Consider the following 14,897-nt stretch of genomic DNA (forward strand, 5'->3'; position numbering starts at 1 on the left):
CAGCATTATCTAACAGCTCTGTGATTGCCTTTCTGCAATCACCCTCTGTCAGCCTGGCACTGTGCTCTGGGGGATGGAGCACTGCAGGGGCCACCTTCTCTGCCTCAGGGGTATCTGAGGAGGTGACATGAGTTTTTGGGCATGAATTAGAAAGGGAGATGGTTCAGGACTGAAACTGCAGTCATGACTTGGTTTCACAAGAATTCTGCAAACTTCTCTTGTGAAATTCTGCTACCCACAACAGCATAAATCCTATCCTCCCCAAAATCAGTCATTTCAAAAGATTTCTGCTCCTTCTGAGCAGGAAAACAACCTCCTCTGGTTTGAGATCTCAGCTGGAGTTAGAAACATGCAGGATATCAACCCAAATCCCCCTGTAATTTAAGGAGATTCCTGCCCAAATTTCCCATCCTGTCTCACCACTAATTCCTGAAGTAGAAAATAATCTTCATCTGAGTATTTGAGAAATTGGGTCTCCAGGGAACAGTTACTTATAAAGCAGTATTTCTGATGTTCATTACTTGTATCATGCGCATCTAATAATTCTCAGGGTTCTGCTTCACTGCTTAATAGCTTGATTACCATAAATAAAGAAAGGCATCAAGGGCTGAGAATGTAGCCAGAAAGCCCTTTACAACATGGTCTGAAAAGCATGTGGTGCTAAACAGGTGTAAAAACAAACCCAAAAATTTGTCAAAGGTTATGGTTGCAATGCAAGGCATGTATTTTCCAGTTATGCCTTGCCAAAAGGCATTCTTGAGAGACTGTTGCCAGAAAGAGCTTGTTAAAGTGACATAAGAAGAAAAATACTAATTTATGACATGTGCTACATATTTTTCAGGAGCCTCAGCTGTCAAAGGATAACACTGCATAAGAATTTGTTTTTTTCATATGTGCTGAACTCCATGTTTACAATTGCCCACCTCATTGCTGTTGTCCCTAACCCGGGCCTTGTAAAAAGGGATCCCGTAAGTACTGCATGACTCCTCTCCATCTTAACTCCCAAGTAAAATCACTATGGCCAGGCCAAAGCAAAGGATCCCCATTCATCAGTTAACGATATCCATCTGGTGAAACACACACGGAGGGTGCGCATTCTGAGAATTTCACTCAACCTTGCTCAGATCTTTCACCAAGCAATAAAAATCTTTGAATTTGGAACAAGCCCCAGATTTGCTCCAGCCAGCCCATCCATACAAATATGTGTCAGATCCCCACTGCTCTCGGCAGTAACTACGTGATGCTTCCTGACAAAGCCCCTGAAGGGACAGATGCCCTTAGTGACCGCCTGTCCTTCCTCACATGCACACATGCTGTGGAGGGACAGGATGGAGAGAGATAGGGCTTTTCTCAAAATAACACACATGAAGATCTGTATGCTGCATTTTTTTTTCTTGGGAGGTGGTAAATCAAAGCATTGGTTTCCTTCACTGCTCTTAGGTAGTGATACAAATTGTGCCAACCCCTCTGATAAATATGCCAGCTGATAAATATTTATGGCAGATCTCAGTCACCCAGCTCTGATCTTGCTCCCTAACACATTGTGCTCGCTGTCCTTTCAGCAGACCCAGCCAATGTGAAATTAGAGCAAACATGGGAATCTCAAGTTTCATATTAACAGTGATCAGCTTGTCTTCTAATAAGGTCATTCAATTATGATTCAATCATTTATCTTCTTCAAATTTCATGAAAGCGGTTGAACATTAGCACCTGATACTATCTGATCATGTATGTGTCTCTCAGATGTGTTCTGGTTAAGTAAGCTAATTGAAGCAGGAAATATGTAGCCTAAAGAAGATATCACCAGTCTCAAGGACCATCTGGAGATTAAAAAATAGAAGAGCAGCAGAGTAATTTAAAAATCACACATTTTGTTTCTCCTCATTGCATAGCATCATACGCACATAGCCTGTGCAAGAGATGCAATGAAAATACTCTTGATATTTGAAGATAAAAAGCTGGCAGATGATATCAGGCACCTAAATTGAAGTAAAATCCTTACCTCAGGGTTAAGAATGATACTTTCTGACAACAGAAGTAGATTTCTGAAGTGCTTTAAACTAAAAGTTGAGGCCACAGGAAGGAGTCTTATGCTCTAAGATTTCCTTAAAAAACTGTATCTAGTGTCATTGGTCTAGATCTTTATTTGGAGTGGAATGTTGACGCCAGTGAAGTCAGTGACAAAGCTGTCAGAGGCTCCATAGAACCACGTAGCCACAGAACAGGTACTGGCCCACTGAGCATCACCTGATGAAAACCCCGACCTCCATTGCTGTGGCAACAGACAGTGTAAAAAGTGACATCAGTTGTTACCTTTGGAGGCTGTGGAGCCCCAGAGTGGTGCAGAGGTTTATGTATGCAGTCAGCTTTCAGGTCTCTGGCCAGAATATTAAGAGGAGCCTTAGTGCTGAATATAGTCATGGAAATCACCCAAGCAGTGTCCTTCCCCTGGTATTAACAAATACAGCTGTGTTAGCAAACCTGGCTGCAGCTATTGGCTAAGCAGATGCTTTGATGGGCAAAACCCTTGTTTTGAGCTTTCTTCCAATCAAAATTTGCATGTCTTTGACTCAGCAGCGAAATGCTGTCTAGAGTCAAGGTACAAAACTTGGGACCAAAAGATCTGTGGTCTCTCATTTTTATTCTTCTGTCAAGTATGGAATGAGGGTACACTCTTGCCTCACATACTAGATTTCCCTTCCTTAAAAAAGATAATAAAAAAAAGGAGGTGAAGTGCCTTGTTAATAGATTCAAAGTCTCCCAACATTACTAGAAAGTGTACTCTGCTATTTTAGCAACATAGTAAACTAGTAAATACATGATTGGGAAAAGAAAATGGACAGAAGCAAGTTTTTAGCATGTGACGAAATTACACAAAATCTTCATATAAGTATATGAAGACTTAAAGGATTGATGATTAAAATGTTTAAAAAATTAAAAGTTCCTATAATACTTTTATGTTAATGCCTATTAACAGAGCAAATGAAGGCTTTATAGGTTGGGTTATTTCTATCCCTACTGCACGCTCTGTTTTAGTAAGCCCATTTGAAGATTACTGCTTCTGATTTCCAGTAGTTTGCTGCATTTATCCACTTTCCACCTGTGCATCTTCTGAGCTTAACAGACTCATGTGTGGCTCTCACCTTCAGTACATACAGAAATACCGAAATGTGTGGAAGGAATTTCAAACAATCACAGATATCACTCATGTAACAGGCATATACAGAGATTAGGTTGGTGGTATTTATTCTGCAAAGTAATAAATATGTTTCCACTCCAATAGTTCCTGCATTTCTTTTCCTTCCTAAAGTTTCACAATAGATTTTAAATATGCAATGCCATGGGAAAATACTTTCAGTGATACATAATTTATGAGGATATCAACAAATCCATATAATTTTGAAAGAAGAAAGAAGGGTTTGTTAAATAACAAAGTGAAAAGTCAGGAGGAGCAAGAGAGGAAATTCTTCCCTAACATCAAGATAGAACATTCTCCCTGTGATCCAAACAGAAAAGATGTGAGACAATACAAAGCATCATTTACATGAGGAGAGTCCATACTGCATCCTTACTCCCATATAGTTTACTGCACAGAGTTAAATCCTTTGATGATCATTCTGCTTACATAAAATGGTAAGTCTTTGATAATCGTAATTTGCTTTTTTACTTTGTGTTTGCTGGTTATATAATTTTCTTTCTCCCTCTGTCTCTCTTTCCATTGGATTTATCTGGATCTGAAATGATAGAAGCAAAAGATGCGAGCCCAGGTGGTCATGCAAGAAACAAAGGAGAAATGGACAAGGTTCAGGGACATTTAAACAAAAATTAACAGGAAACATGTATGAACCTTTATTTACATTTACTGAAAAAGTTGGTATGAGCTGTTCTGGTAGGTTTTATCTGAACTGGGAACTGCATTAATTACACTATTACTGGAGCAGCTTTTATAGGAAGAGTTATCGTCTATCACCTTCTTAACTGAGACTGACCCACAGTAGAAGGATGATCTGTGAACAGCACATTATGTTATCCATTAAAACCTCCAGAAGCATAAATAAAACTCTTGCTGCCTAATCTATTAATGTTGTCTTACACATCAGATCTATTCTTTTCATTTTCTGTATTCTACAATACTAGTAATTTTAATACTCAGGACTGATAGAGGTAAAGGAAGATACAGCTAATGACTGAAGGGACAGCTCTGCTAATGAGAAACTGAGCAATTGATCAGCTCCATGGGCACCAATATAAATATGTTTGTAGGTGGGAGTAGGTTTAATCAAAAATCAGTAATGTCTCAATAATTAGAATCTCTTCCATAAAAACTTTAACAGATCCTACTATATTTTTTTCACTTTCCTATTCTGGTGGAGAAATCTGTTCTCTTGTTTCTGCAGGTTCTTCTGTTGCCTCTTCACCTTTTATGTGGTAGTTTCACCCTTGCTTCTGGCACTGTGTGGTGTGAAAGTTTATATTTCAATTGCAGTTTTATAGAGGCCATAGCAGGGGCCAGTGCTCCACAGGGAGCTCCTATGAGCCCTGTGTGGGCTCTCATGCTTGGCCATGGTATATCAGAGAGCAAGGACCCAGCATATGTTCAGGTATTCTCCAGTCTCACTGTCAAGTCCCAGTTCATTGTCATACAGCTTCTTTATGCCTTAATGTATCTGTAGATCCTCTCACATGGGTCCAGCAGCAGAGATGGTAAGGAAGAACCAGAAGCAATTCCGGTTTTATTACAAGCAGCGTGATTTCATTTTCTCCTGGTGGCACCTATAACTAACTCAACTCTTGGACATGGAGCATGAGAGGCTGGAGCCTGTTCTTGCCTCCTTGTGTAGATGTAGATATGTTTTAAATATCTTGAGCTAGTTCACCACTCTAGCCAATAGTGCAGCATGCACTTTGTGTCTGTGTGCCCTTCACAACCATTTCACTAAAATTTCTATCACTGTGGGCATGAGGTGGGATGACAAAGTTGGTTATCTGTAGTGCCCGAAACCCATCTCCTGGAGGAAGCAAGCCTTCAGGAGGCACCACTTTGGCTGCTTCCCACTCAGCATTATTAATTAGACCAAGAGAAAATGAAGAGCAGAGCACAAAAACTGGCGTCCACTAACATTGAAGTCTTGAAGCAAGGCCATGATAGTAGCAATACTAAAAAATCTAGTGTACCCATGGACACTAGAACATTATAAAATATATTACCATTGACAAGTTCAAGTGAAAACCATGACTGCCCAAGTGTATTAACTTTTCCTTCCTCTCACAGTTACAATAAAAGAGTAGAAATAAAACTGTGTGGGCAGATAAGGAGTGTATAAAGGGTAGTTACTGTGATTTATGGGGTTCCAATACTGGTGACTTCCCTTGTTCTCAAAGGGATAAAAAGGGAATGAAAGCCAAGAAAACAAAGGGGATTTTCAGCATTTCCTGAACAGTGTCAATTTTAGGACTTTTACCAGTATTTTACCAAATATTACCTTCTCGTTTCTTATTGCTTTCAGTTCCTTCTGATGTAACCTGGCAGAGTCTAGGGGTTTGAAAATATATTTTTCACAAATCAGATGCTAATAGCTGATAGCAGTGAAGGTAAATGGAAGAACTGTTGCCCCATGTGACATATGTTTGCTTTACTTGTCCCAGGAGTCTCCATAGTGCAACCCCAACTGGAAAGAACAAAGGTGGAGCTCCACAAAAGAAAAGGGTACTTCAATCCTCTGAATTGTTTCATGTATTATACTTGGAGCAGAGCTTGAGGAGGTGCCATTTTGTTAAATAATTTGATTGTTTACTAATGTAACTATTTCCAGAGCTTTCCTGTCACTCTCAAAGCATCTCCTTAGTCTTTCATCTAAGTCCATCTGTTCTTCTCTCCTGCTTCCACTAGATTACTTGTAGGAGACTCTGCAGCCAGTTTAGCCACAAAGAGATGACACAAAGCTTTTCTAGAGTATTATGTGGATGAAAAAGTAATCAAAGACCAAACTTCAGCTTAACAGAGAATTACTGACTAGTGTTTAGCTGCTATGTTTCCTTAGCCTTCTAGTGTATCTTCTGCTCTAGCAGAGGGTCAGTGTTTCTATGAAAGCTTTCATAATCTTGCCTAGGAGCCCTTCATCTGTCTGTTTAAACTATTGCCCTTCTCATTCATCTAGTATAGGAATGAGGCTTGGTAAGACCAGGCCCAGTGTGTATTCATGAGTTTACAAGTTGTGCAAATTTTGTGATTTTGCAGATTATGTTTCTGCATTGACTTCATAAAATGTATTACTTGCCTTCCTGTAAATCAAAGAGGGCCAAAGTCAGTCTGCAGTTACATCCATGCTAAGCTCTGTTGAAATCAAAGGTTTTCCACCAGATTTATATCTCACTACACCATGTTCAGTGGTGAAATTCTTGCATTTTTTGTTCAGCTCCAGAGTAAAGGAGGGAGCAAAAGTGCCTGTTGTGGGCAAGTGAACTAAACCCTTTAATTCATCATTTACAAGCAAAGGACTGAGCCTGTGCTTTAGACTTTGCTTCAGAATAATTTTTTACATGTTCAAATAAATCTCATTAGTTTTCCATTGCCTGAGCAGGTACATGAAGAAAAGCTCATATCTCCCATTTCCTCTGTGACAGTGTCATTAGCTTTCATCAGTAAAGAAGAAAAGAACAATGAGTGTTTGATTGGCACATGTTCCTTCCTGACATAGCAAATGCTCTACCTGGACAGAAGAGTCACAAACTATTATTTGAAACAGGAAGTAGTGTAGTCACTAACATCCTTCTAAGATCCATTTAATTTGTGTTGTTTTCAAACACAAAAAGGATGATGCCACTGGCAGTTTGGGAGATTAATGAAACAAGAGTGAGAAAAGGAAGGTTGGGCACTAATCCTCAGGATTAGAGAGAAGTTGTCCTTGCTAAGGAGCATTTTTTAATTGGACTACAAAACACCATATCACATTTCTGAGGTTTATAGCTGTGATGGTTGAGCCTGAGTGGTGCAAGCAAGCACAGTTCCTGATGTGCATGTGCCTATGGAGGAAGAACTGCAGGAGGTGACAGGGAAAGCAAATTCCTGCTCTATCTGCCTATATCCTCATCCACAAAAGCAAACTGACCCATGGAGAGGACAGTTGCTCCTGATGTCATTGCATTTCTCTGGTATCAGTAGAATTGCACTTCTCAGGGTATAATTCTTTACCTAATAGCATTTTCTGTGTAGACTCTCCCTCACCAGTCCTGTCCAGCCCTGCTAAGCTGCAGGGACAAGGAAGATGGAGCAGTACTGTGCAGGATGCACAGGGACAGGACATCCTGCTCTCCAGCTCTGGCACCCAGGCACAGCTGGCATGGGATCACTGACAGTGTCCTGTGCATGTGAGCAGAGGGCTGTGTGACCTTCCTTGGAGCACAGAATGATTGTGACTTCAGTTAACACGTGTTCACCTTTAAGAGTATGAGTTCGTTGTATGCTGGTGAATCATTTGCAAATGAAGTTTTTGCCAGCAGTAAGCTCATGGGCAGTGTCAGGACTGTTGTGGCAGGAGCTGCACCGGTTTCACCCTCACTGAAATCACTGGGTTGCACTGGTTAACACTGTGGTAATAGAGGTGTAAATCAGAATCTCTTCCTCCATCCTAGGAAAGATCAAGTCCTCCCCCTCCCACAAGGTTCATTGAGATTAATGCAGACTAAGGCATGTTGTGAATTCAGAACCAGCCATATTCAAAGAATTCTCACAGATTTTCAGGCTGAAAGAATAGCTGCATTCATTTTAAGACAGATCTTTCAGTGTCTAAATGGCATGAAGCAGAGCAGCAATTCCCATCATTTTTCCCAAGGTCTTTATATTCTTGTTTATATTCTCAAAACTCTCAGAGTAATGAAGGAAACAAAGGACCATGTAATCCTGGTGGCATCAGGTTCACTGATCTGGCATGGTGTGCCATGCCCAGAATATGAAGTATGGATCATTAAAGGACATTCACAGCATTTGTAAATGACACTTCTGTGAAGAGTATTTGTTGTTTATGTGGAGCAACTAAATCTGAACTGCAAAGAAGTCAGTAGCCATCTCTGAGAGAGATCTGAGCTCTCTCAACGACATTATGGTTGCTTTCTCAATGGAAAGTCACCATCAAATTAACAGCTGGCATCAGGAGAGGGAAAAGGAGGCTTAAGAGTCTAAGAATAAGTATTTATTTTGGGGAAGTTTTCCTTGTCTTAGTTTCCTCGGGAATTATTCTGCTACATTTCAGTTGCTTGCTCTTCTTTTAAAGCTGTATCTATTAGTAGGCTATCTATTAGTAGGCAGAGATTTCTTCAAAACTATTGCAGCCTCACCAAGTGAGGGATGATAGCCTTCATGTAGCATGGTCCCAAGGTATTTCATGTTAAAATAACCTAGGGTCTATCAGATCCTGTGGATGATATTTTGGCAGTGGGATCCCTACATGCAGCCTCTTTCTTAGAAGCCAGAGAGCTGTTTCCTCCAGAAATGTTATTCCAGGAAGGACTTTGTCATGAAAAATGCATTGTTGTCCAGAAGCTGAAGGCATCAGGTCCTGGGGCTTGTTCCCAGGTTTTCTGTCTGCGTCTTTTCTGCTCAGGTACAACCTGCAACCAGATACCCAGCACAAGTCCAAACTGCAGATTGAAATGTCTCTGTGAGAAGTCAGATTAACCTGTCATTCTGCCTAATCATTATGTATCTGCACCATCTCTGGACCCTGAAGCTCTGCCATTGTGACAGTGAAAAGTGAGCATTCCCAGGACAGCTGTTCCCAGAATCAGCAGAACTTCAGCATCCTAGTTCTTGCTGTCGTCAGCTGTGGTTCTCTTGTTTAGGCACAGTGGCCATTTGCAACCACTGGTGTCTCTACATGAGGTTGTTGAAGCAAAGCACAGGCTGACTGTATGCCAAATGGGTGAATCCATTCCAGATTTGCTGAAATTCATGGCATGCCTCCAGAACTGCTGGTCAAGAAAGGTATACTTACTTTACTCTCCGATCTGAGCTATAGCAGTCTCTAAAAGACTAACAGTCTTCCACAATGTGGAGCTGTGTTTGACCTAAATCTGACACTAATTTCTCCATGCCTTACCGAGGCTTTTTATCATTTTTTCCCTTTGGTTTTCCTCAAGAGATGGGAGAGATGACAAAGTGAAGATGACTTAAAAATGCGGGATAGGACCTGAGAGACCATAAGTTTCTGTCAATTGCCCTGTCTCCAGTGCATCTGAGAGACTGAAAGGTAAATAGATGATATGTCTTTAGCTCCTAAAAGCACAGGCATAGAAAAATGTCAAGTAGCCACTTCTTAAATGTCAGATCAACAAATGCAAATGCTAACAGTTGCCTTTTTGATGGCTTCTGTGCTATACTGTATGCACATTGCATCCTCTAATTAACTCCTGTTGTATACAAGGCCTCCAACATGAACAGAACATTTAAGAGCTTAAGTTTTGATATTTCTCTGGGAATATGAAGCAATTATGTCTAGAAACCTAGCTGATGTAGGAGCAGCTACTAATTCAAGATAATTCAAATCAAACTGGGGGTTCCTCTCCAAGTTTCCTTACCTTATGCCTTTAGCAGATTGTATTTAAGATATGAGAAATTTGAGTTGGAATTGCCCAAAAAGTAGATTTTTCAAAATCCTTCAGAAGATGGACTCTTCTAAAAGGAATTCCCCTCAGAGGGACAGTACCAGAATGTTTCCAATTTTCCTCACTGGGATTTGTCTGTTTAAATGGCAGTGCTGCCAGTGCAGGCAGCTGTGTCTCCATTCAAGAGACCATTCTCCTCACTCTAATGCAGGTGGCTAAAATAGGTCAGGTTAAATAAATGAAGAGTGCTCATTCCTCTACAGGGGCTACTTCATCCTGCACATCCATACCATGAAGTCAGATTTCCAGGTTATATGAAATTTATACCATCCATGTTATTTCATTGCCCTTCAGTGACTGCTGTACAGACCAGCAGTATTGCCCATTTTTAGCCACAACCCTGCCACCCTGTGTCTCTCGAAGATATTTAAGACCAAACCAAAGTAGCCTGAAGCAGAAGAGAAATAAATGAAAGGGCGTCAAAGTGTCTTTACAGATGACAACCAAGCACACGGAGTAAGTGTATGGAAGAAGAAACAGTAATGACTTTCCGCAGGAGGCAAAAAGCAGAAGGTTTGGGCAACTTATGTACATGGCCTTAGCTTTAGGTGGCAGAATGAGCTGTTAGCCCAAAATAGGTCAGTTCTTTGGATGACTGAGCTCCTTTCCTCACCATTTCACCTTTGAATGTCTTATGGTTGCATACACCCAACTCACTGACTTCTAAATTTTCTGGTGTCCCCTTGGCCCAACGTCCTTCAGAGGGTTGGGGACTCCCCCTGGCACCAGATCTCCTCAGGATAGACACTGGAGCAGAGTCTGAGTGCATCTAAAACATTAAAACATTCATAAGCATTTAAGGTCAGGTATGTTTTACATTTGGACACCATTTTTTTAAATACATACAGCTGACCTAGTCGTCCCATGCTAAAGACAGACAAAGATGCATCCAGGGACTATCCATCTGACTTATTTCAGATATATCCTTTAGGATGAGGTAATTTGTACTGTGATCTCCATCATCTCTGTTGACACGTTACCTTTTTGATTACAGGAGAGACAGATTGGGTGTCTATATTTAGTATCACAAATACCAGTCATATCATTAGAAAACTCTTGGAGCATTTAACTGAATCATGGAGTATATATAGGCATGTCATCAAAGCTATATATCTACCTAGTACCTGGGAAATGCTTTGGCAGGTTACACCTCAAACATAGGGTAAGTACAGTTGGCTGTTAAATATACTCCACCTAGCCTTAAACCAGCCTGGCTCTGGGCACGATGCCCAGAGCTCAGCTATACCTGGATATGTCTGAGTAGCCTCTGCCTTGTCCTATCCTCCTGTGCCTCGTGGGTCTTGCTCAGGTGTGATGGTGGAGGAGAGGTGCCTGGAATAGTTGCAGTCTTACCCCTTTTCATCAGAGATTACTTCCCACCACTGGGAGAAGGTGGCAGCAGATCCTGTCCAAATGAACAGCAGGTTGCAGTATTTCTGTACTATTTTTTTAGGCTATCCTGACTGCCCTTGTTTTCTCTCCCTCTCTGATGGTCTCTCTGCTCTCCTCCATCGGTCAGGCTCATACTTACAATACCTCCCTGAGAAGCTGCCTCCCTGCAGCAGCCCCAGCTCAGAAACCAAGCTGATAAAACCCATCTGGCATGACAAGGCTGTGTTTTGCTTTGTCTTGTACCCCGCATGACACTTGCCGTGGTGCATCCTTCAGGCGAGAAGCCAGTGGCCACTGCATATTGAGACAGAGCCATATGTGCCACGGGAACCCCTCCAGAGCTCAGCCCTGCAGTTTGAAGCTGCAGCCCAGGGATAGCTATCACTACAGCAGCTGGGACTCAAGTATGTGCAGATGTCACTGTATTAATTCCTGTCCAGAATATGTAATTCTGGGCTGGCTGCTTTCCTATAGCATAGACATGGACACAGATGCTGTTAAGAATATCTCCTGTTGTTTAATTTCGTATTTTGCTTTCTTATAGCACAAAACCTAGCATCCTTCTGAGCCACTGTGTACATTTTGTTCCGTAAATGGTTTAAAAGTATATTAAAGCATTAATCTTCTTCCAAACCCCAGTATGCCAGGTTTCTGACTGGAACACTGTTTAATGGATGACTCATTGCAGATACATTGTATAATGGTACGACTTCTGATAGCCAGTGATTTACAGCTACAATACTTAGTGCTGTCTTGCTTTGGGAAGTCCTTTTATTGCTTATTTGTGCTACATGTGGATACTTGGAATTTAAGAATACTTTCATACAATAGTGTTCTAATAGAAAAAAACCCAAATTTTTAAGGCAGAGCAGTAATCAAACTTGAAGCTAGTCATTTAAAATGCTAAGTTTAGAATGTTTGAGAATATATTGTATTGGCTTCAAACTGAATTTGAATAAATCATGTCTGGCCTCCGTGGCAAGGCCTCCTTAAGGAGGGTCCTTTGCCACCATGCGCTGGGAAGGTTTCCCAGAGGTGAAGAGGATAGTGAGGTCAAATATGTTTATTTCCCTTTAAACAAAGAAGTGCACGGTTGTATTGATGGCCCATATAGCTGGCTTGGCTTAAAATCAATAACCTTGGTTGGCCTGTTCTTATCAATTTATTTGAAATGTCAGTCAGGGGCATTTGAGAAGAGAGGTTTTGTTATGCACACTGCGGGGCTATCCCACCCTCACTTTCTATAGGAGAGGCTCTCTGGAGTGACAAGGACTGATGTAAAACACAGACCTCCCAACGTGACAGCCTGAGTCCCTTCAACAAGGAAAGCATCGCAAGAATGAGGACCCACAGGAATCTGTACGACTTTACCATACCAAAACTGAGTCATACCTTTTACTCTGACTGAATTACTGGGATGACCTGCTCAAAAACAGTTAGCAGTGTATTTTGTATTACATTTTGTTATTGTTGTTAAAGGTAGTATACTGGGGTTTATGTAGTCTGAGGGTTTTGTCTTGATTTGCCCTAGTGATGGGCAGTGATGGTAGTTAATGGTGCAGTTTTCTGTCCATAAGCTATAAACTGATAACCTTAACAGAGAAATTAAAAGCACATGTGATCATGGGGGTGCTGGATTGGCTGAGGAGAGCAGCATGCCAAGTAAATTAGTGTGCAATTCCAGGGTCCTGTGTAGGCAGATGGACTTTTGGGATTCCTTCGACTGGAACATTAACAGTGTTTATAACATGCCAGTATGTCCTGTAAAACATCACAGACACCATTTGTAGCTCCTCCCGGTAAAAGGAGAATAAATTTTTTACCTTCTTCTCTGGGAAATGTTCCAGCATCCTTTTGAGGTGCTTTCCTTGCATACTGCAGCTGAGGCATTCGCAAGAGTTACATGACTCATAGCAAGATTTGCAAGTGAGAAGAATATGACTGACTGTGTTCCTGTTGACTCTTTCCGCCCCTGAGTTAGCCAGAATTTAAGGTCATTGCAGGTTGCTTTCATAAGGAAGGAGAACTTAAAGGAAATTTTTTTCTTGGGTGCTGTCCTGCAGATCAGTAAAGAATCTTTCTCAGTTTCTGTGTCCATCAGTGCAGTGAGAACCAGTAGCAGGAGGCAGCCTCTTTGCTTGCAGGGTGAGTTTCTTGCCAAAAAAAGGTTTATTTTTGGACATCCTTCCAGAGCTACAAAGGAGGTGCTTTCTTAGGTGGTTAGCTGGCTTTGAGGGCTCTCCTTATAATTTTTTCACACTTTCCCTTGCTACATAGTCACCACTGTGTGTAGGGCAGTGCTGTCTACAGCCTCTTTGGGCAACGAGTTTCAGTGCCTCACCACCCTTATAGTAAAGATATCAGTCTTTATAGATTATAGATACAAGTCTTTATAGATTACAGTAAACATTTATAAATTATAGAACCATAAATCAGTTATCAAGCATTGAACTGGTGCAAGATTTGCTTCTGCGTCATCTTGCAGTTTTATTTTACTTGTTTTCTGTAAGAAACACTATATGAATCTTACTGTTTCTGCAATTTTCTCAATTAAAACTAATGTACACCAAGATATTGGTTATCTTTATCATGTCTTATTTGTACCAGTCCAGTTCTCATCAGTAACAGGTTCATCTCTTTTACATACTCTGACCTAAGAAAAACAGTTTCCTTATTGTAGGAAAGTATTTCCACTGCATCACTTTGCCGTAGATGAAACATGCTGCATTTTTTAGGTCCAAAGCAAAGACTGATTTTTATTGCCCTTTGATTAGTATGAATTTAACATAATTCCTCTCAATGCATTGTTGTGCTTAAACTCCTTATACTAACTTTTTCAGATAAATTCTCAAATTAATATGATATGTATCAAAGTACTATTCACACCAATCCTTCATGCTTTGCCACTGGTACTCTTATTTCTGTAACTTATTACATGAGAAGTGATTAAATTCCTCAAAAGAGTCATATGTTGTTCATTGCTCTAAAAGATAAGCAAATTCTTTCATTTTTAAAGCCACGAGTGATAGTTCAGATGGAGGATATAGGAAAGAAAGAAATGTTGGGAAATGAAGGAAATGAAGCTTAGCTCTGTAGCTGTCAGGGAGTGTACTTTCTGTGTGTGCATTTGTTTGAGCTACAGATAAAAGTTCCAGCAAAGACTGACTTAGTTCAAATGGAAGGTATGTTCAGTCATTTTTGTTATGATAATTTTTTTCTATTTTGTAAGGGCCGTTTGTTCAATTCATCTCATTTATAAAAGTTTAAAATCCCTCTCACTGATAGGTGCTGAACAAACCTCTTTGTTTTCCTATAGCCTAGCAGTAACATTCATCCTTGCCTACCTAAGTGCAAAATGCTGGTCAAGTGTTTGACTTTCTCTCATTTGTCTAACAGGTAAGCTGCAAAGTGCTGCAATTCTTTCATCAGTACATGTTGGGGTGCAACTACTTCTGGATGCTCTGCGAAGGCATTTATCTTCATACACTGATCGTAGTGGCAGTGTTTGCTGAAGAGCAGCGTTTGCACTGGTATTACCTCTTGGGCTGGGGTATGTATGTTATCATTTGTAGCAATTCTTTCAGATGTTTGAATTCTTCTGGCACTTATATACCTGAATTGTTGTATTTATATCACTAGATCATACCTTAAGATTGAGTTCTCGGGTCCTAAATTTCAGTGCATTTATTTGGATGAGCTTAGAGACTTGCAAAAAACAGCAGGAGTCAGTATCTCCTGCTCAGTATCAGTATTTGCTGCATCTTGGGATTTCCAGAAAGAAATGCTTAAGTTCTGTTAAGAAAAGCTTTGGAAGATAAATATATTTCTATTCAAGCATATCTCTT

At 40.6% G+C, this 14,897-nt stretch overlaps 1 protein-coding gene across 4 annotated transcripts in view; it reads left to right on the forward strand.

Moving 5' to 3' along the window:
- Positions 1–14,897, forward strand: part of CALCR (calcitonin receptor) — a 159,278-nt gene that overhangs the window by 120,189 nt on the left and 24,192 nt on the right. For all 4 annotated transcript variants that reach the window (XM_039388625.1, XM_039388623.1, XM_027749207.2 and 1 more), the window contains 2 exons: positions 842–968; positions 14,449–14,602. In XM_039388625.1, the coding sequence (XP_039244559.1) occupies positions 842–968; positions 14,449–14,602 (281 nt within the window). The remainder of the gene's footprint in view (positions 1–841; positions 969–14,448; positions 14,603–14,897) is intronic.

This window comes from Pipra filicauda, unplaced genomic scaffold (assembly GCF_003945595.2).
Source record: "Pipra filicauda isolate LSUMZ 115617 unplaced genomic scaffold, ASM394559v2 scaffold66_size7647185_pilon, whole genome shotgun sequence".
NCBI lineage: Eukaryota > Metazoa > Chordata > Aves > Passeriformes > Pipridae > Pipra > Pipra filicauda.